The following is a 21,335-nucleotide window of genomic DNA, read 5'->3' as shown; positions in this document are numbered from 1 at the left end:
CCTTTTCAAGTAATTCCCGACCGCAGGAATTCCTTCTGCACTAGGAATCTCCATGGAGTTTGCGCTCCGTTTGGCACGTTGAAAACTTCCTCCGCAGCTTCGCACCGGCTTCGCGGTGCCCTGACAGCTGGGTAAGGAGGGAGCGAATGCCCACCGGCGTCCTTGGGGTAACTTGGGCCAAAGGGACCGCTGCGGGGGGCGGAGGACGGGGCGCGAAGGCGCTGGCCCTTTAAGGGGGGGACGGAGCGCATGCGCGGCGCGGGCCGGAGTCGAGCCGGGTGGGCGGCTGGCGGGTAGGGGACGCGGTCGGCGGCAGCAGGGCCCAGGGGCGGCGGGGCTGCAGCAGCGGCGGCCCCAGCTTCGCCGAGCCGCGATCGGCTGGTGGGCTCCGCGTTGGCTGGCTCCGCGTTGGCAGACTGCTCCCCAGGCACCAGCGCAGCGCGCGCTCGCCCGGCTTCGTCACTCGCCTCCAGCTACATCCGCCGGCCGAGGCTGCGCGAGCCTCCGGGCTTGCGGTCCCCGCCCCGCGGTCCTTCCTCCACCCTCAGCCAGGGCAGCGGCAGCCCAAGCGAACAGCCACGGAGCATCCTCCGCCCGCCCCGGCCGCGCCACCGCCCATGCTGCAGCCAGTGCCAGGCAGCGACCCCGCGGCCGGAGCCCGCCGCTCGGTGACCTCAGCCTGGCCCCTGCGAGCCGCCCGAGCTGGTCCCGCTGAGCCGCGGGCCCCGTGCCCTGCGATGGCTCGGCTGGTGCAGCGCGGCGCCAGGTGCTCGCGGTCCTCCCGCTGAGACGCGGCCGGCTGGGGACCCGCTGGGCCTCGGCGCTCTCAGCCTTCGCCTCCCCGCCGCGCCCGCTCCCTTTCTGGGGACTCTGCCGCTGTTTCTGGGGACGCGGGGACAGGGGACCCAGACAAAGCCCACTTTGTAAGGGGAGTTGGCCTTGGGCGTGGAATGTGCGCGTCGGCGCGCGCCCCCTCCCCGCGCCCCGCCAGCTGCGAGTCTTGGCTCCCGGACTGTCTCGTCGCGTCGGAGAAATCGTCCCCCAGCGCTGCTCTCCCGCCCGGGGGTCCTGGTTCGGAGCTCGCGCGGCCGGGAGTCGCCTCGGTCTCTATTGGGGCGCGCGCAGATGTGAGCGTGCGAGAGTTGTGTAGGGGGTTTTGTTCCCTCCGAAACTGAGACCCAGGGCGCCCAGTGGGCACCGGTGCCTTGACTCTGTCCTTTCTGCAGCCGCTGGGCCGAGCTGTCTGGCCTCAGTTTCCCTTCGACTTTTCTCCACTCTGCCAGCCCTCACTGCTGCCCGTCATTGTTCTCGCAGTTAGATGGGGGTGCTTTGTGACGGCTGCCAAGGTGGGGTGTGTTCTCTTTGTCCCATTTTTCAAACAGAACAAGGCCTCCAAGGCTGACCCCAGACAACCCACCCCCTTGGACCCCACTTCACCTTATTGCACTGATTTTTTTTATCAAGTAGTAGTTTATTGTACAGGAGCCACGCCCTGATTTCTTAAAGGCGCCTTGCACTCTGGCCATGTGTTATCTCTGCAGCTGGTGTGTGGGAGGCCTCTTGTGAGCCACCTGTTTTCCCGCCTCCACCACACCCTCGAGGATTTAGGGATGCCAGGGGGGAAGAAGGTGGTTGGGGGTGGCAGCAGCGGTGCCACTCCAACATCCGCTGTGACCACCGCCCCCTCTGGGGTCAGGCGTTTGGAGACCAGCCAAGGAGCCTCAGCCCAGAGAGATGAGGAGCCAGAAGAGGAAGGGGAAGAGGACCTGCGAGACGGAGGGGTCCCCTTCTTTGTCAACCGGGGTGGGCTACCTGTGGATGAGGCCACCTGGGAAAGGATGTGGAAACACGTGGCCAAGATCCACCCCGATGGAGAGAAGGTGGCGCAACGGATCCGTGGGGCCACAGACCTGCCCAAGGTGAGGCTTGGGGGTCGGGGGTGATAGCACAGTCTAGGGTTTTAGTGAACTTGGGGCTAAGAGTAAAGCCACACTGTCCTCCCACAGGGCAGGGGACCACTGACTCGGTAAGATACTTAAAATGCAGAGAAATCATACCTGTCCCGGAGAACTTTCTCTCACCACCATTATAAGAGGGAGGTTCACATACCTGTCTCCAGGAGGTCCTCTCCGCTGTCTTTTAAAATGCAGGAGGGGACAGCAGCAGATGGAACTAACAAACACACTAGGATGGCTTGACGTCTCATTTGCTTGATGACACTTGCCAAGCTAGAGAACTGTGAGCAGACACATGTAATGAATGACTAAGGAGATGCAGGGCTTCATATGTTGAGAAAATATTTTTGTGCATTATGTCACTGAATTCTCCCAACAGCCTTGTGACGTTAAGTGCAATTTGGGTTCCCATTTTACAGATGAGAAAGCTGAAAACAAGTAGGAACTCAAGGCCCCACAGCCAGTAAGTGGCAGAACTGAGATTAAACTTCAGGTGTTCAGGAGAAGGGGGGGGGGTGGTGGAGGGAGGTGTCCAGGTCCTCTTCTCTGTTGGACACTAGATTCAAGGACATTAGAATAGGTCTTATGGAGAAGCATACAATGTAATAATTTTTCTGTGTTGGCTGTAACTCCTCCTCCATGACAGCTATCCTTCAGTTGTGTCACCAACGAAAGCAGAGGCTGTATCTCATTCATCTTTGTCTTCCCAAGGCCTCCTGTGTGCCTGGCACAGAACAGGCACTTGTGTGTGTGTTTGCTGAATGAAAGGGTATTTGAGAGTTGCTGAGCTGTACGCTGCTGTATGGAAATACATGCCTGATATTTAAAAAAGAAAAAAAAAAACATGATCAAGACTAGGAGGCACTTTGCCAAATGCAGAGGCCTGAAATCTCCAATAAAGAGCCCTTTGGACTGAGCTCAGAGCCCAGTGCCTAGCCCTGCCTGCCCAGGTCGGAAGGAAGAGGGCTAGGAGGAATGGAAGTTAGTGTGAATTAGACATGAGGACAAGTGGCCCGTTTTGTTTTTACCAAGTTATCGGTACAGTCATCAGAAAGTGTCTTCTGGGAAAAAGAGAATCAAAGGTTGAAGGTTAAAATACTGCCTAATGTTTCCAGGGGAAACAAAATGTAGATTGATTTGGAATGGCCGCATAAATGCGCTCTGCACTGACTTACCATTTATTTAGCTAATCCCCTATAGTTGGATGTTGTTTCCAGTTTTATTCCTAAAATGAATACTGTGGTGAACATTCTAAAATGTGATTTTTGGGGTCCATCTCTGATTACTTCCTTGGGAAAGATTCTGAAAGTGAAAGTATTGCATCAAAGGATACTGACATTGGTAGGGGCCACCTGCTTATCTATATGGCCCCTTTCACCTAATTGAGATGCAATTTTCTTATCAATAAAATGAGGTTGATTGTGGGGAAGATGAAATGAGAGACTGTGTGTTAAAGTATTTGACAAACTGTAGAGCCCCAACCATTACCTGGTTATTGGATATCCGTTACCTTTTTTTTTTTTTTTTTTTTTGAGGCAGAGTCTCACTCTCTCCACCAGGCTGGAGTGCAGTGGCACGATCTTGCTCACTGCCACCTCAACTCCACCTCCCGGGTTCAAGTGATTCTCCTGCCTCAGCCTCCTAAGTAGCTGGGATTACAGGCACCCGCCACCATGCCCGGCTAATTTTTGTATTTTTGGTAGAGACGGGGTTTCACCATGTTGGCCGGGCTGGTCTCAAACTCCTGATCTCAGATGATCCACCCACCTCAGCCTCCCAAAGTGCTGGGATTACAGGCGTGAGCCACCACGCTTGAGATTACAGGCGTGAGTCACCACGCCCAGCCAGATGTCCATCACCTTTACTCATGTCCTTTATCAAGTGGGAAGACTAGGTTTTGCTCAGATCGGTTGTCCCGATGAGGCCAGAGTCACACCCTGCCCCTACCTGAAAACGTTGGGCAGCTCTCCAGATGGCTTATATCTAAATCATACCATAAAAGAGTGTGAATAGTTCCCTGCTGAATAGAACTGTCACCACTCCTGGGAACTAAAAAAAAGTTCAGTGAGCTCACTAATAACTGGTTTATAATATCATCTTGTCATCTTCAGTCCTCATGTACAGGAAGGACATGGATGAAGGAAGTCTAGGGGTGGGGGCTGTGTTGTGACGGACCCCTAGACTTCCACCCCTAGGGTGGAAGGAATTTTGTGAGAGGTTTGGGAAAATTTGAATTTCCCCCTCTTCAAACCACAGATCTCAGATAAACCGCATGAGTCTGCATGAGGTCCCTCCTCTACCTGGGCCCTGAGTAAAAAGGTGCCCTTAGAGGCCGGGCGCAGTGGCTCACGCCTGTAATCCCAGCACTTTGGGAGGCCAAGGTGGGCGGATCACGAGGTCGGGAGATCGAGACCATCCTGGCTAACATGGTGAAACCCCGTGTCTACTAAAAACTTCAAAAAATTAGCCGGGTGCGGTGGTGAGCGCCTGTAGTCCCAGCTACTCAGGAGGCTGAGGCAGGAGAATGGCGTGAACCCGGGAGGCGGAGCTTGCAGTGAGCTGAGATCACACCACTGCACTCCAGCCTGGGCGACAGAGCGAGACTCCGTCTCAAAAAAAAATAAAAAAGAAAGGTGCCCTTCAAGTCTGAGAGTGCAGTGGAGTCCAGCAGGCCTTGGAGAGAAGCAGCATGGGTTGGGCGCCTGGGTGCCAGGGTGCCAGTGGCAGGGTGGGCTGACCCCGTCCTTACCATTCCTAGGGGCCATGCCACTGGAGCTGGCACAGGGGCATTCCCTAGAGCGGCTACACAGTTTGGGGCTCAAGAAGTGTTTTGTTGGGACTGTACAATGCTTTAAAAGGCCACTTGAGCCGAAATTTAAAATTGGGAGATTTCTCACATAAAGATCCAGATTTTTGGCATCTTTTCAGAAAGTAGACGACTTGGGAACACATGGGAATCTGCAGTCCCACGAAGCAGCTGTCAGCTGGGGTTGGGGAGTAGGTCCTACTCCCCCATCTTGCCACCATCTCCACCACTCACCTACCAGGCCCGCCTGCCCTGTGTATGTTACCTGCCTGGCCCCTGCACGTGGTTGAGTCTGGGACCCCTGCAGGGTGGTGTCATAAAAGGAGAGCACTCTGGAGTCAAAGCCACCTTGTTCAAATCCTTGATCTCCCATAACTGTTTATGTGAGGGAGACAGGCAACCTTCTTGTGCCTCAGTTTCCTCCTGTGAAATGGAGCTAATAGCAATGCCCATCAAGAGGATGTTAGAGGAATTAACGATGCAAAGCATGTGATGCTTCATTAGGTGCCTCTAATAGATACCCAGTAATGGAGCAAGGAGTGAGTGTTCATCAACACCCCACTAGCGCGTTGGAGAAGCAGCCTGTAATTACAGGGATGATGCCAGTATGTTATAGGGCAACAATTTCTAGAAAGATCCCACATCCAGCAACAGCTTAGGCTCCTTGATAAGAGTCTCTCCTTCAGGTTTCAGGCTTCCACCACCTTTAAAAGCTTAGTGACCATTGACCCCAGACCCAGCTGCTGAAGGTCTTTTATGGCTCAGGCCACAGAGCTCCTGCAGAATGGGAATTTGGACATCTCCTCTAGCTATTTATGATGACTCCAGAGTGCTTTCCTTTTGTTTATTTATGAGACAGGGTCTTGCTTGGTCACCAGGATGGAATGCAGTGGCACAGTCATGGCTTACAGCAGCCTCTACCTTCTGGGCTCAAGTGATAGTCCCACCTCAGCCTCCAGAGTAGCTGGGGCTACAGGTGTGCCCTACTATGCCTGGCTAATTTTTTTATCTTTTTGTTGAGGTGGGGTCTCGCTATATTGCCCAGACTGGTCTCAAACTCCTAGGCTCAAGTGATCCTCCCGCCTCAGCCTCCCGAAGTGCTGGGATGACAGGCATGAGCTACTACACCCAGCCTGGACATCTCCTCTAAAAGGGAAACTGCCGCGATCAGCATGTGCGGACTGATATCTTCGGGACACACTGATAATGATGACAGCGAACAGGAATTAAGTCTGTGCTATGTGCCAGACCCCGCTCTAAGACCTCGACCTGCAGCATCTCATTTGCACTGTAAGGCTGATTCTGTGTTGGTGCCCGCTTTATAAATGAAGTGCCTGAGGCACTAAAGTCACGACTGGGCCGGGCGCGGTGGCTCACGCCTGTCATCCCAGCACTTTGGGAGGCTGAGACGGGCAGGCCACTTGAGGTCAGGAGTTTGAGACCAGTCTGGCCAACATGGTGAAACCCCGTCTCTACTAAAAATACAAAAATTAGCTGAGTGTGGTCGCGCATGCCTATGATCCCAGCTACTCGGGAGGCTGAGGCAGGAGAATCACTTAAACCTGGGAGATGAAGGTTGCAGTGAGCCAAGGTCACGCCACTGTGCTCTAGCCTGGGTGACAGAGCAAGACTCTGTCTCAAAAAATATATAATAAATAAATAAAGTCATGACTGTAAATGGCAGAGCTGAATATCCACAGTGACGATCTAGTTGGAGACTCAGCCCTATTGCCCTCTAGGACACGCTTTTTCGGCACACACATCCAGTCGCAAGCTCTCCCCACCTCCCCTAGGCCTCATCGTGCTAGACTGAAATAGACCCTTCCAGTGAGACTGTCTCAGTAGAACTCAGGACTGTAGGGGTTCCTGGGGCCGGGGGAGTCCTTGACCTTGGCTGTGGAGAAGGAGTGCTCCCTGGGGAGATCTGGTGGCTTTACCACTCCCCCACCATGCCCCACTTGTAGGTTCCCTCCCCACCCCTCAACAGTGAGGAAGTATTTCCCGACTTCTGTTTCCTGTTTCGGAGGTTGGGGTGAGGGGCAAGTCCTAAAGTGGGCCCAATCGTTTGCATATACAGAATCTTTCTTATTTGTGTTTGAGTGAACGAGTCTATGTGGGTAATGAACATTTAGAAAAAAAGGTGTCGATGCTGCCTGCAGTGGGGTGACTTGAGTCAAAGAGCTAGCCTCGGGGAGGGTGGCCTTAAGGTCCTGCCTCTGAACCCCCAGGTATTTTCTTGACTTTTCCTTCTCCCAGAGCAGCCAGCTCCTGGGTCCTTTGTCTGAACAGCCGGTGCCAGTGCTCTCGTGAGTACTGCCTGGCCCCGGCCCAGGCCTGGCTCTGGGTGAATGATCCAGTCCTGGGACTGCAGCTCCCTGTTTGCAGCTTCTTGTGGGAGGGTGTATTACAGTCTTTATCCCAAGCTCCTCAAGGTCACTGGATCCTCACTTGTGCGCGGGGATGATCTGCCTGCTTCCCTGCCTGGCAGGGGCTGCCGCCTGCAGAGACCAGGTGACTGGGTGGATGTGCCATGCTATTTAAAGTAAATTGCTAAGTAATTCCTCTAATTCCTCTTCCATCTCCCCACCCCTGTATGCTTGACATGGGGAGGCCAGGCCCTGGGGCCCATTTGGCACAGGGTGGCCAGACAGGAAGAGGGGGAGCCCCCCACCCTGGGCTTTTATCCTGCTGGTGACTGTAAGTGGTGGTGCCAATTTGGGGAGGGGGAGCAATGTGAAAGGGAAATGGCTCCCTCCAGACAGAGGTGTCAGTGGCTCAGGAGCCAGGGCAGCCAGTGCGGTTGCTAGGGACTGCCCAGACAGGAAGGAGAAGACAGATGGGAGGGAGGGCTAGGAAGTGCAGGCGACACTGTGGCTCTGGACCAGGGCCCCTTCCCTCCTGCATCTCCACCCCTTAAAGTGAGGAGGTGTCTGTCAGACACTGTCCCGTGTGCCTGTGCCATCAGCAGCACCCCAGACATGAGTGTGCAGTGATAACTGGAGTGTCACTTCCCTCCTTGTCAGAGCTCCAGCCCCTGCGGTCACATTATTTAAAAAGCTGGTCTGGCATCTCCACCACTCGAGAGCCTCCCAAGGAAAGGAGGAGAAGAGCTTCATCCTTCCCTCCCTACACAGCCCTACCCCCTTCCCTTGTGGGGAGGCTCAGTCTGGCCTTGGAGGGCCAGGTGGAGGCTTGGGGGCAGGGGGTGGGACCTCTCTATGTGGGGAGCCTTATAGCTACTGTGCTGGTGGCCAAGGGGGAGCTCTGAGGGGTGGGCCTTGTCCTTGGAAGTCTGGTTCTTTACCCAAGGAAGTCTGTTCTGAAACCTCAGAGGACTCTAGCTGAGGTATCTCTTGGCCTCCTCGGCCTCACCGACTTCTTGTAGCCAAACCTCCGGATTCAGGCTCCCCTGGCTGGAGAGGGGCCCACACTGGCATAATGGTCTCTTTTCTGGAGACTGGAGGCTGAAGGAAGCCTGGGGGTCAGCTGTTCCTGACCTTACCCCAGCAGCCTCCAGGCTCCCGGGCATTGGGAAGCTCTGCCTGTTCTCTCCTCCGCCATTTCTGGGCTGGGTGCTGGAAAGTGCATTCTGGGGAGGAAGACTGGCTGGGTACCTGGAAACCTGTACTGCTTAGATGTGGAGCTGGCAGGAAAGGGAAGACTTGAAGGAGGACCCAGGCCCCCTGTGCAGGCCCCAGCAACAGAGCTACATCTAGACCTGTTCCAAGATATGTCCTTCTGGCCTGCTACCGCTGACTGACTCCTTGATGGTTCAGGGTGGTGCTCTGGAAGGCCTGGCACATATGCCCATAATACTGGGTGGGTCATACCCCCTACCAAGGATGCTCACTCCCCTCGGGACCACTCCCCAAGCCTAGGGCACCACCTGAGAGGATGGGACCCCGGATACACCAACTTTGATCCGGCACTTGAACCAGAGCAAACTTCAAACCTAAAAGAACTTAACCCCAATATTATATTCTTAAGTCTTGAAACTAATGAATATTTAAAATTTAAAACAGTCAGTGAATTTACCTAAGTTTTTCTAAAATTATTAAAGAAGCATAAAATTGGAATATCAACATATGCTCCAAATGAGAAATGCTGTTAAGTCCCGGGAGGGAAGGAACGGCTGGACTGGGGCCCTGGCAAGAGTCTTCCAGCGAGGGGGTGCCAAGAAAGGAAGCTCAAGTGGGAGGGAGGGGAAGCTGCGCCTCCCCAGGGTGGGGTGCCTCTGAGGCCAGTCGTAGGTGGTTTGGTGGACTGGAAGCTCCAGGGTGAGCCTCTTCTTGTGACCAGAGCTTTTTCTCTGTCCCCAGATCCCCATACCGAGTGTGCCTACGTTCCAGCCATCTACACCTGTCCCTGAGCGCCTGGAAGCTGTGCAGCGCTACATCAGGGAGCTGCAGTATCCTCTCTGGTCAAGGGTCATGGCCACCTTCTGGCCGTTGTGGTGGGCATTTCCAGACAGAGCTGAAGAGGTATCAGCAGAGCCACTCATTCCACAATGCCAGGGCTGCCATTCACATGGCATCTCTGTGGTCCCTGCTGCTGTGGGACATGTCCCATGTCCCTCCTGGATGTCAGAGGAATTTTGTCTGATGAGTGCAGGGCCCACTCCGCACTCTCTTGCCACTCACCTCCCGCTCCTGCCATATGACGGGGTCAAGAGAGGGAAATGGGTCCCGAGCGACTTGCTGGTGGGGTGGCCAAGTCTAGATAGATCTCCTGCTCTGTTGTCCACCCAGCCCTAGCAGAGAGGGAGAGAGGGAGCTGCCTTGGGGCTTTTGAAAGTCTGGTTTTGAATAAAGAGGAAAATGGCGGAGAAAAAGGATTTTAGGCTCCAGGAGGTAACTTCGGAATCCTAGAATTTTCTCCTGGTTCTTCTCCTTTTTCTTCCCTGGCAGGAGGCCAGCAGGGGAAGAGCTGGGCTCCCCTGGGTCCAGATTCCGCTGTGTCCCTGCTCTGGGCCCTCCAGCCCCTGCACCCTGCCCCCGAGCTGTGTGTTCTGGGTCCTGTCTCCCAGGCTTCTGGCTGCAGAGATCAGAGTTGGGAGAGCTAGGCATGGATCCTGGGTTGGGGGAAGCCAGGCCAATGACTGCAAATCGGGTCCAGCTCCTCACTATGCCAGTGGGGAAACTGGTCCAGTGAGGCCAGTTAAAGGCGGAGTTAGACCCCCTACCCTAGCCTCCTCTCAGTTCCTGTGACTTCTCAGCTGGTTGGAAGATGAAGTGCTGCAGGGAGCTGTTCCCAGCCACAGCCTCTTTCTGGCCCTCACCGGACCGGCCGCCTGCTCCGTGTCTCTTGTCCTAAGAAGGGAAGCCAGGGGAGAACAAGGGAGAAAGCCAAGGAGGGTGAGGGAGAGGAAAAGAGAAGGGGGCGTGAGGTGGGGAGAAGCATTCATGCTGTGCCCCCATGTCCCCTCCAGAAGACTTGGCTCTTGAGCTTGGGGATGGACAGGGAGAGAGGGTCAACCTCCTTCAGGCCAAGCTAGGAAGCCCTTAACCCACACCCGCAGGTACAATCACACAGGGACACAGTTCTTTGAAATTAAGAAGAGCAGACCTCTGACAGGGTAAGTGTCGGGAGGCCAGTCCTCTGCCCCAGGGCTGGCTTGGAGCCTCTTGAAAGCCCTGTAGTGAGCCTTGGAGTGGAAGTTTACGGGGCAGTCAGGGACTCTCTGGAAGGAAGCCAGCCTTTGGGGGCAGGTGCCACCGTGGGGCCTTAAGGATGTCATAAAGAGGAAATGAACAGCCAGGGCTGCCTTGATGAAAAGGAAATCCCAGGTCCATGCTGAGCTAGAGAGTGGGAGAGAGCCCGCCCCCAGCTCTTGCCTTGGCCAGGAGAGAGGGTGGTCCTAGGTGGACTGTAGGTGAGCCTCAGATCTTTTGTTTTTTAGTGAGAGGTGGACCTTGCAGGAGAGAGCCCTCCCCCTTCTCTGTTCTGCAGCTGCTGCACTCCCCATTGCTGGTCCCCCTTGCTGGTCCCCACTGCACGGTACTTGCATGGTCACCCCATTTGCCTTACTCCCTGGACTCTTTTCTGGGCATTGAGTAGAAGGCCCAGGGTCTGAGAACAGGGAGCTCCCTGGAGAGAATGTTACATCTATCACTTCCCATCCTGCCATCCTGTGCATAGCCCCCTGCCTGAATTCACTTCTCCACGAAAGTTTCTGCCCATGAAGCCCCAAGGGCAGAGGAGAGTGAAGAGTGAATGCCACAGCTGAGTCTAGGGGCTCAGCCCAAAGATGCCCACAGGCTTAAGACCCCTGGGCTTTAAAAATTCATGTGAATTGGCCAGGCACGGTGGCTCACACTTGTAATCCCAGCACTTTGGGAGGCCAAGGCAGGCAGATCACGAGGTCAGGAGTTTGAGACCAGCCTGGCCAACATGGTGAAACCCCTTCTCTACTGAAAATACAAAAATTAGCTGGGCATGGTGGCGGGCACCTGTAATCCCAGCTACTTGGGAGGCTGAGGCAGGAGAATCGTTTGAACCCAAGAGGCAGAGGTTGCCATGAGCTGAGATCATGCCACCGCACTCCAGCCTGGGTGACAGGGGAGACTGTCTCAAAAAAAAAAAAAAAAAAAATTAATGTGAATTTTACATCTTGCCCCACATATAATCTGTGTTTGCTTCTTTGTGAAAATGTATTCAAATGGCTTATTAGCAAAATTACTTAATTACGCCTTCTCTAAGGCCCTGGGTGGAGTCCACCCTCCCTATCCCCAAAGCTTTGCTCTTGTTGGCCGGTGGCTGCTGTGTGCTGGGGGCCCACTCCAGCCTTACTTGGCATAGAGGAGTCCAGGTGCCCTCACGAGCAAAGCCAGTGGCCAGGCTGAATCCCCAGGCTGGGGACAGAGGGAGGAACCAGGCCTCAGGGAAAGGCTGTCTTAAAATGGCCTGAATTCCAAGTTCAGGAGCAGATCCGGAAGTCAGCACGCAACTATCTGCCTAAGATCCCACATCCAGGCCCAGGCAGCTGCGGGGAGGCAGTTACAGTCAATTAACAAGCTCTTGGGAGGAGCCATGGTTGGGTCAGGAGTGTCCACTGTGCTTCAGAAGGGAGGAGATCGATGCTGACGTCCCTCCTCCCCACACTACCTCGCAGAAGGCCCCAGCCTGGTAGCGGTCAAGGTCCTGCCCCCAACTTCTGCTGCCCTCCCCCGAAGCTCTTTGGAGCAAGAGCCAGGCGTGGGAGGTGGAAGTGAAAGGAGGGAAGAGGAGGGAGAGTGGACCTCCTTCCTGTCAGCAGTGGCCGCCTCTTTCCCACCCCCTCAGGCTCCAGACTTCTGTTGGGAGTGTGGAGGGAGGTGCTGGGCCTGAGCTGAGAGCAGCTTAGGGGGCAGCCTCTGTCCTTCTAGCATTTCTAGTCCACCCTGCCCCCTCCTTCTCACACTCCCCTGGAAGGGGCTGGAGGCGCTATCCTTACTGCCCTGCCTCCCTTTCCCACAGGCTGATGGACCTGGCCAAGGAAATGACCAAAGAGGCCCTGCCAATCAAATGCCTGGAAGCCGTGATCCTGGGAATGTATCCTTCCTCGCCTGGAGGGGAGGGGTCCGGGCTTCTCTGGGCCTCAGCTTCCTGCCCCGAAAGTGAGGGTGGGGGAGGTTGAATGGGCTCCAGGGCTCGCCCATATGCAGTCATCTGGTTGGCCCCAAGATGGAGAAGCCCCCCCTAAAGTGGAAGAGCCACCCACAAAATGGAGGAGTCCCGGGGGCCCAGTACCCCACCTCTCAGTTGCTATCTTCCCAGGCTTACTGGACAGCTCTTTTTTGAGTCACGTGGACACAGGGACCCTGTTTTCTGAACCCCAAATCAGGGCACAGTGTCTCACAAAGGCTGTTGTACCATTTCCAAGAACCATACGGTCTGGGAGGCACAGTTGGAATGCCCAGATGTTGGCATTTCCAGAACATGTTGATTTCTGGACGAGATATTAAAGCAAAACTGCCTTTAAAAAACCCCACAAGGTTTTCCAGTCACACCCCCACCTCCAATCCAAAGGGCAGAAGTGGGGCCTGTAGCTGAGTCACCAGGGTAGCCCTGGAGACAGAGCAGCCACCAGGAGAGGCAGCCCTCCCCAGCCCCACAGTAAGCAGCGGGAGAGGAGGAAGTGTTGATGGCTGGCTCTGCATCCTGACTGGTCAGTGCCTGAGCCCTACCTTTTCTTCTCAGTCATTTGATTATTAAAAATGTCATAAATACATGTGAAACATAGAACATCATGAACTCCTGTGCACCTGTTAGTCAGCTTCACCAACTCAAGGTCAGTTCTGTTTCATCTCTTCCCACCCTGCCCATATTCTTTACCAGCTTTTTCAACATTTTGCCTGCACCCCTGGGGTAGGCAGCCCACTGGGCTCAGCACTGCAGAGGAGCACAGATTAGGTGGGAGCCAAGAGGGTGAGAGGGAGGGGGCCTGATGGAACAGGAGTTCCTTCTGAGGACAGGTCCTGGGAAGACTGTGATCCAGGGGTCCATCCCCACGCCCTACAGACATGCCTGCCTGAAGTTCACACAAAGAGGCTGCGGGTGCCCTTTCTGCGAGGTCCTGGAGGGAACTCCACTATGGCAGGCATTTGCTAACAGGGCAGGCCCATTTCAGGAACCCGACAGCCTTGCCCTGTTTATAGGGTTCTTTGCTAGGATGAGCCTGCGGCCACCCAAGAACTTCAGGCTGCGGCCAGTGCCGCCTTCATGTCTTCACGTTCACTTCTTCCTCAGGGGCCACACACCAAAGTGGAGGCTCCCACCCTCATAAGAGAGAGACTAGTCCCCTTCCCCAGGAGCACACACAGAAGTCACTCCAGGCAGGGTCCTATGGTCTCGAAGCCTTTCAGGGGTCACCTGGTGGCTTGTGGGCAGGAAGAAAATGGGAACAGCCCCCATCTGGGTGAGGAGTTCCTTCTCAGTGTCCCCCCACAGCTCCCTCGGGCACATCGTGCCTCTCCTCCGACCTTGGGCCACCAGGCTCTGAAAAGCCCTGCAGTGTGGCACCAGCCCTGCTTGACTTTAGAGCGGTGGCCACAAATCCCTGGAAGTCCGGTGCCTATTCAAGGTTCCCTTTATTTTGAACTCCTGCTGGATACCAGGCTCAATGCTAGATGGCAGGAATACCAGGAGGAGACGTCAGGTGTGTGGAGATAAGCAGGGCGGGTGTCTGCACCCCAAGGCAGGCGGCGCCTGGACCCCGTGGCTCTCGGTCCCAGTCCCTCCCGCTGTGCTGGCCCGTGCTTCTCCCGGCTCTTTCCTTAGCGGGCACCGGCCAGTTACCTCACCAACAGCATGCCCACCCTGGAGCGCTTCCCCATCAGCTTCAAGACCTACTTCTCAGGGAACTACTTCCGCCACATCGTGCTGGGGGTGAACTTCGCGGGCCGCTACGGCGCGCTGGGCATGAGCCGGCGCGAGGACCTGATGTACAAGCCGCCCGCCTTCCGCACGCTCAGCGAGCTCGTGCTGGACTTCGAGGCCGCCTATGGTCGCTGCTGGCACGTGCTCAAGAAGGTGAAGCTGGGCCAGAGCGTGTCGCACGACCCGCACAGCGTGGAGCAGATCGAGTGGAAGCACTCGGTGCTGGACGTGGAGCGCCTGGGCCGCGATGACTTCCGCAAGGAGCTGGAGCGCCACGCCCGCGACATGCGGCTCAAGGTCGGCCCGCCTTCCACGCCCTCGCCCCCTCCCCTGCCCCAGCAGAGGCGATGTAGGATTGAGAGGACTGGGGAACTTCTCGGAGGACTGGGGTGCTGGGGCCTTACTTAGTGGTCGATATCGTTCAGGTGGTCCCCTGGGGAGGGCAGACCCGGACGGCTGCGGAGGGAGGAGGTGGGTGGGCTTGGTTTGGATGGTGGTAGGTGTTGGGCACATGGAGAAGGGGACTTTGCAGTCAAGGTCATTGGTGGGGAATCACCGCCTGTCTGGAGGGTGTGGTCGGGTGCTGTGATGGGCAGCCTCCGGGCTCCTCCTGTAAGGCATCCTGACTCTGCCCCCCAACCCTAGCAACCATTAAAGGACTAGGGGGAGGTCAGAAGAAAGGGAAGTCAGACCATGTGGAAGACAATGAGGGCGGTGTTCCTTCTTCCTTTTCCCATCCACACTTGAGCAGGAGGCGATGGGGAGTGGGCTGGGGGCTGTTGTATCCAAAACAGCTGGGCTGAGCTGTTGAGCCCTAGAGCCTTTCAGCAGGAAGAATTCTGACCTCTGCCTCGGTTCTCCTGGAGCTGCCAGCGCCCCCTGCTGGGTATCCCCATAGCTCAGTCACTGCTGCACTGTGACTGCGCCTCCAGGCAGCCTGGAGCCTCCTCCTCAACCACCGAACTCTGCACTGCCAAGTGCACTGCTTCTCTTGACAGCGGGTGGTAGGTGGTAGCTCCATTTTCAGGGCTGGAAGCTCAGAGTCTTGCTCACAGGCAGTGAGAGGCAGATCGGACTGGAGCTCAGCCTCCTGATGGGGAAGCCAGGTGTGTTGCAGGTGCCTGCAGGTATCCTGGCAGGGATTTGTAAGAGCTACAGCTGCCCTAGCCATTGCCAGCCCTAGGCTGAGATCTCCTGGGGTGACAGGGCCTTCCCCTAGGGCAGAGGCAGGCTACAGCCAACCCTGCGTTAGAGAGCTGCTGCTCCCCACCTAGCTCTGGGTCCCCCAGCACCCTGGCTCTTGCTGCTCAGTTTGCTATGGTGTCTTCAAGGCATCAGATTGGATCTAGAGATGAGAGCCAATAGTTACCTAGTGTTTAGAGCTGCAATGGATTCCCAGTCTATTCAGTGCTAAACACTCCCCTGTTTCTTGCCCCGCTCCAGCGCTCCTGTGTTTTGAAAACTCAAGTCAAGCTGATGGTGCCACATAAAGGATGACTCCTTTGTTTTTCTCATTTTTTTCTTAAGCAGAGCTAGAGCTACCAGTCTGACTTCTCAATGGCGGGAAATAACCAGCATCACCCTTGGGGTGAGTGGGATCTCAGCCCTAAGTTCAGCATGGGCTGCTCCCACAACTGGCACATTTACCTGGCCTTTGTTGGGGACTTTTTGCAATATTATGGTATCTCAGTGACTTCCCCCACTTCCACTCTGCCTTCAAGGGCCCACAGGGATTGGACAGCCCCATGGAGAAACTCCTGCCCTGGCAGCTTTAGTGCCTGGGAAATAGGTTGGGAAAGATCCAGACAGGGCAGAGCCATGACTGAGGTTCCCTGGGCCTTCCCCAAGGCAGCCTCCAGGGACCTGTGGCTCCTGGAAGGGGAGGTTGGGCTCCAGGGCAGCCCTGGAGTAATGCTGTTGCTTCCTCCTCTGCACCTAGATTGGCAAAGGGACGGGCCCTCCCTCTCCTACCAAGGACCGGAAGAAGGATGTTTCTTCCCCGCAGCGGGCCCAGTCCAGCCCCCACCGCAGGAACAGCCGCAGCGAAAGACGGTGAGAGAGGGATCGTGCCTGGGTGGGTCCAAAGAGGGTTTTTTCCCTTTCTTCTCATCATGTGTATCCCTCTTTTTTTGTACCTCTTTCCCACCCTTCTCTTTTTTTTGCTCCCACCCAAGGGAGGTGACTTGGGATGGTGGGTTTAGGGGTTTGTGTATTGACATTTCCCACAGCAAGGCAGTTCCACTTCCCCGGAGAAACCAAACTCTGCTAGCCCACTAGTCTGAGCACGGGTTATGTGAGAGAAAAGGTGGAAAGGATGGGGCCCTGCCAGGCAGTGAGCCTCCCAGGAATGCCATGGGAGAGGGCCTGGATATTAGATGGTTTTGAACATAACTTTGCCCCCTACCCAAGAGTCTGGTTTTTGTCTGTATCTAGGTAGCAAGAACAAGCCATTGAAATACCAGCTCTCCTCCTCTGATTTCAGCTCCTACACAGCTCTCCTCACTCTGACTCCTGCTTTAAATACAATTGTCATTCAGGAGTCACCTCTCTGGTATGAATTCAGGGGTGGGGTACTAAGCAGACCTCTGGCACCAAAATATCCATCATCTGTGACTTTTATCTAAGAGGCTTTTGTAGATGACAGATTCCCCTCAGAGAGATTTATACTTTAAGCTGTTACCTACCAACTGCAGCCAGATTAGCCAGCCTCCAGCAGAGAGCAAGCCTGTGAGAGCGAGCCAGGGCCACATTCAGACAGCACAGGCAGGCCAGGGAGTCCAAAAACACACTTCCACACGCACTGTGCTGTGAGTTGGAGGGCTGCTTGGAGAATGTGGCTGGGAAGCCACCAGGCAGCCGCTGCTGGATCCCCAACTCCGTCTCCCTAACAGACCACTCACTCTCCTCCCGCTCTGCTCTCTTCCTCCCCACAGGCCCTCTGGTGACAAGAAGCCTTCCGAGCCCAAAGCCATGCCAGACCTCAATGGGTACCAGATCCGGGTCTGAGGCGGATGCCAGCACCCCAGGCCCCACCCACTCCTAGGGGTCAGGATCCACCTGCTGGAACCAGCCTCATGCATGGGGGAAGGCAGGGCTGTGACAAGGCAGGGCAAGAGGCTGCAGCAAGAGTGTGTTCCAGCTCAGCCCCCCAAGCTGCTCCCACTCCCACTGAGCCAAGCTCCCTAACTTTGGGCCTAGAGGCCGTCAGTATTTTATTTGGAGTTTTTAACTCTACAACTGAAGTTTAAGGTATTTGGGGAAAGCAGTCCAGATGGATCTGCTGATGGTGGGAAGGCCAGTGCTTAGGAGATCCATGTGCCATGGAGCCAGGTGAGGGAGATTGCTGGTTCTGCTGGTGCCTCTGCCCCTGGCTTCTCTCTGGGAGTTCAGTGCATCCTATCAGTGGGAAATTTCCCAGCCTTACCAGGCCTATGGTGGGGGGTGGGGGCGGGGTGGAGATGTTTCTCCAGTTCTGCCTGCCCTGGCAGAATCTTGACCCAGGGAAAGGGAAGTAGGGTAGGAGTCCTCCTGAGAAAGGTTTGTTCCATTAACCAGGAACTTGGCACAGGCCACATCTGCCCCAAGAGCATGAGCTCGTGGCCTAGGAGAGCCCTCAGGCCCTGGAGGTCCCCATGGGCAGTGCTGTGTGGGCAGAGGAGGGGTGATAGGAGAGCCCAGGGAAGGACCTCTGAGCAGAAAGTTCCCAGGGCCTAACCGAGTCTACTTGCTTAGTCCCAGCTCTGCCTGTTACTGTAGCCCACGGGCTCCCTGAGAGGGTCTGGGCTTGGTGGAGGACCCAGAATGGCACTGAGGCCAGCATGGCTATGGGAGCTGAGCAGACCCTGGGCACCAGTCCAGGAGCTGTGGCTGGGCATGGGTTGATGGGGTGGGATGCTTGGGCCTGGGTCTTTCCCCTGGCAGTGCCAGGAGCCCCTGCTGGGGAAATCAAGACCAGACTAGGATGCTTGTGTCCCAGGCCTGCCTTGCATCCTTTAACAGCCCATCTTGGCTTGGGGTTGCAATGATGGCTAGGCCAGTCACTTGTGGCAGGGCATCAGGGCCCTGGAAGGGAAGAACCTAGGCACCTGGGGTTGTCCCCAGCCTGCCCGTCAGCATGAGATACCTGGTGGGAAAGTGAGAGGATGCAGAGAGGTTGGCAGAGCCGGGGGTAGGTTCTGGTGGCTTAAGCAACAAGGAGGTGCAGGGAAAGGGTGCAGTGCAGCCACTGAGGAGGGACAGCTGGGAACTGGGGGATGCAAGTGAGAAAGGGATGTGGGGGAGAGTTTAGGATCAGGCTGCTTGAGGAGTAATGGGTTGCCTACAGCAAGGACTAGATGGCTGTTTGTCAGGAGGCGTAGAAAGGTAGAAAGGATTCGGGTTATGGAAGGGTAAATGGATGAGATGACCATTAAGGTTTTGTTGTTTTACTGAGAGGCTGTAAGTCTGCTAGGGGCAGCTGCCAGTAAGGCTGCAGAAGGGCTGGGGGGCTACATAAGGTAGATCAGAACTAGGATTGTAAACTCCAACGACAACAGGGCCAGCAAATGGTGAGAAGGAGAGCTGCAGGGCTGCGTGGGGACTATGGCTACCTGAAGAGGGCACACCCCGTTAAAGGGGACACAGCTGCTCAGCTGTTCTTACAGTGCCAGCCCCGTGTTGCCAGATTGTCTGCTTTGTCAGATGCCAGAATTCTGACTTTTTATGTGAAATAGAATTTTTAAATGCTGGTGATGACTTCCAAAAAAACTTAAAAACCCAATACTGGCAAAAGAGGATGCCAGTTTGCAATCCCTGAAGTAGAGAGAGCTCGTGCTGGGGAGAAGTCCACCAAGATGCTTTGAGGTGGGGTGTAGGAAAGTCCTGTTCCCCAGAGCTGGGCTGGGCCGGGGGAGGATCCTTGCAGCTGAGGAGAAGGAAAAGCCACTGAGTCCCCTCCCAGAGCGGAACAAACCAGAGGCCCTTTGGAGTTGCTGGGTCAGCAGCGAGGGTGGTGTGGAGTAGACAGTGTAGCTCTCAGCCTGCCAGGGAGACGGCTGGTGCCTTCGAAGCAAAGAAAGAGGAAGGGAAGGCAGAGCCAGGGATGCCTTTGCTGATGAGAGTGCCTGTCAGGGAAGGCGCCACAGGCTGGCAGCTCTTCAAACCAGCAGCGCTTGACCCAGAGCCAGATCCAGCATGGCCCGGCCAGAGGCACCCTGGGAGGCCAGCTGGTCAGTCCCTTGCCTCCCCAAGTTCCTCCTGGGGTCAGTGAGCCCTGGGAGGTGCCTAACTCCAGCCAGACTAATAATAGGCACATGGTGACCCCTGACTCACCATCCCATCCCAGCTTTCAGGGAGTGGGGGTGGTGTGGTCTCCATGTTCCCACTATGCCTAAGAAGAGATGGCTCACCTTGGGAGGTGCCAGGCTGAAACTAGGTCCTTTCCGGGTCTGGATGCTGCCGTTCATGAGCAGGGGCGTGGCCTCAGCCACCTCTGGGAGCTTCCCGGGAACAACAGGGTTTGAGGGGAGTAGATATGAGAGGGAGCCACTCGTGGTTCTGGAGTCTTCGGAGGTTCCAACTTACAGGATCCTTTCCCAGAGCCCTCCATGGAGAAAACAGCAAAATGAAGCTCTTACCTGCTTGCTGTCTGCAGGGGAGGGAGCCGAGCCCCAGCTGATAATCCCCCAGCACTCACCCTTCCTGAGCTGAGACTTGGGGCTGTGGAGACCAGCACAGGACATAGTGGTGCTTTTTAAATTTATTTTTAACTGTTTCTCATATGTAGCAACCCCTCCTCCCCTCCTGGGCGTGTTTACACAGGCTCTGCTCCGGGGGCTGGCCTGGCTGTGAGGTTTCTGGGGAGGCAGAGAGGCAGGGACTTTGGGGCCTTAGTCACCATCCATGGTATCACCTCATCTCACTTCCTGTGAGGGACGGGGCCTGGCTGATGGGACCCCAGCTCCCACCAGTTCAGGACTGCCTTCCAGCTCCTTTGCCCCTGGAGGTGGGGGCTGCTGGCTGAGGAGGGGTCAAGGTGAGTTCTAAGAAAGCAACCTGGGGAAAATGGACCAGGATTGGGGGGGTGATTGCAAAGTCTCCCCAAAGCCTGGCTCCTTGTGCTGAGTGCCAGGGGCAGAACACTGGGGAGCCAGGTATAGAGAGCCTTCCTGTCGTAACTGCCAGTCCTCTCCCTCCAAGGCCTCCGCACATTCTCATGCTCCCCTCACCCATCATGCCAGCCACCCCTATCCCTCTTCTGGCAGGGCCAAGTTGGGGACAGCAGCAGCCCTCTGGCCTTGGGATGTGATGACAAAGCAAGCCTAGGGCCAGGGTTTGGGGAGCAGAGAGAGCTGAGAAGTTGACCACGTGTGATTTCCAGCCCTTCCCGCTGGGACTTGACTTCCCAGGTCAAGGAGTCGGTCTCATTCTGGCTGGTGGAGTGCCCAGAGGCCTGTGTGAATGTGTGCGCCTGCTTTTCCTGCCTGGAATGTTTTCTGGCTCAGCTGCAGCAACATCTGCAGGCCCAGTGTCTGCCCTGTGTCCCTGGGCTCACTCCAAGTGCAGGGACATGAGTGCTGGGCCCAACGTGATGATGGTGCGAAGGGCAGGAAACAGTCCTCTGAAGGAGTGGGAGGTGGACAGTCTGCCCCCACCAGGTACCATCGCCTCCTGCCAGCTTCCCCAGACCAGGCAGGCTGCCATGGTGCTAGCTGCAAGTCCATCAGTATTGACCGTCTCGCTCCATCTTGGTGCTCCAGAGTCCCAAGTTTCCCTTTTTCATCACATCTGACAAGAGAGAAGAAACGTGGGTGTGCTTGGCCCACAAGGCCTGGTGGTGATGGACCTCCCCGCTCCCTCAAGCTCTGGATGGCTGCAGTGTTGTACTAGACTTTGTTCAGGCTGTTCTCATCTTAGTATTGCCCCTTCCTTTCACTTTCACACTTCTCTCATTCCTGTTGTCACTTTCCCCTGAAATGAATAAAGTCTCCCCAGCTCCTGCTGTGTGGGCTGGGCAGAAACCACAACCAGTAGGCCTTGTCTCCTTTCCTCTGGGGCTGGGGCCGGAGCCCTCCCCCAGCCCAGCGGCATTAGCCCCATTGGCTCTGGGAAGAGCCTGACCTGAGGTGAGCCTGAAGCCAGGCAACAGGAAACCTCCCAGCCCCTGCAGTTGTGATTAAACTTCTGGGTCCCAGACTTTTTCAGCCTGCTGAAACCACTCGGGCCTTGTTAACCCTGAT

At 55.8% G+C, this 21,335-nt stretch overlaps 1 protein-coding gene across 2 annotated transcripts; it reads left to right on the top strand.

The window, feature by feature from the left end:
* Positions 1–258: 258 nt before the first annotated feature.
* LOC105495863 (vasohibin 1) lies at positions 259–21,122 on the top strand. Of its 2 annotated transcripts, XM_011765746.3 has the most exons (7): positions 259–1,919; positions 9,081–9,169; positions 10,280–10,336; positions 12,217–12,291; positions 14,034–14,415; positions 16,058–16,170; positions 17,052–21,122. In XM_011765746.3, the coding sequence occupies exons 1-7, from the start codon at positions 1,611–1,613 to the stop codon at positions 17,122–17,124; spliced, it is 1,098 nt and encodes a 365-aa protein (XP_011764048.1). In that variant the 5' UTR covers positions 259–1,610; the 3' UTR covers positions 17,125–21,122. The 2 variants fall into 2 exon arrangements, with proteins under 2 accessions (XP_011764048.1, XP_011764049.1); XM_011765747.3 differs by lacking the exons at positions 10,280–10,336; positions 17,052–21,122 and having other exon boundaries at positions 320–1,919; positions 9,081–9,242.
* Positions 21,123–21,335: the final 213 nt, after the last annotated feature.

The sequence above is a fragment of the Macaca nemestrina genome, chromosome 7 (assembly GCF_043159975.1).
Source record: "Macaca nemestrina isolate mMacNem1 chromosome 7, mMacNem.hap1, whole genome shotgun sequence".
Lineage (NCBI taxonomy): Eukaryota > Metazoa > Chordata > Mammalia > Primates > Cercopithecidae > Macaca > Macaca nemestrina.
Note: the sequence above shows the minus strand (reverse complement) of the source record. Positions and strands in the feature narration are given on the sequence as shown.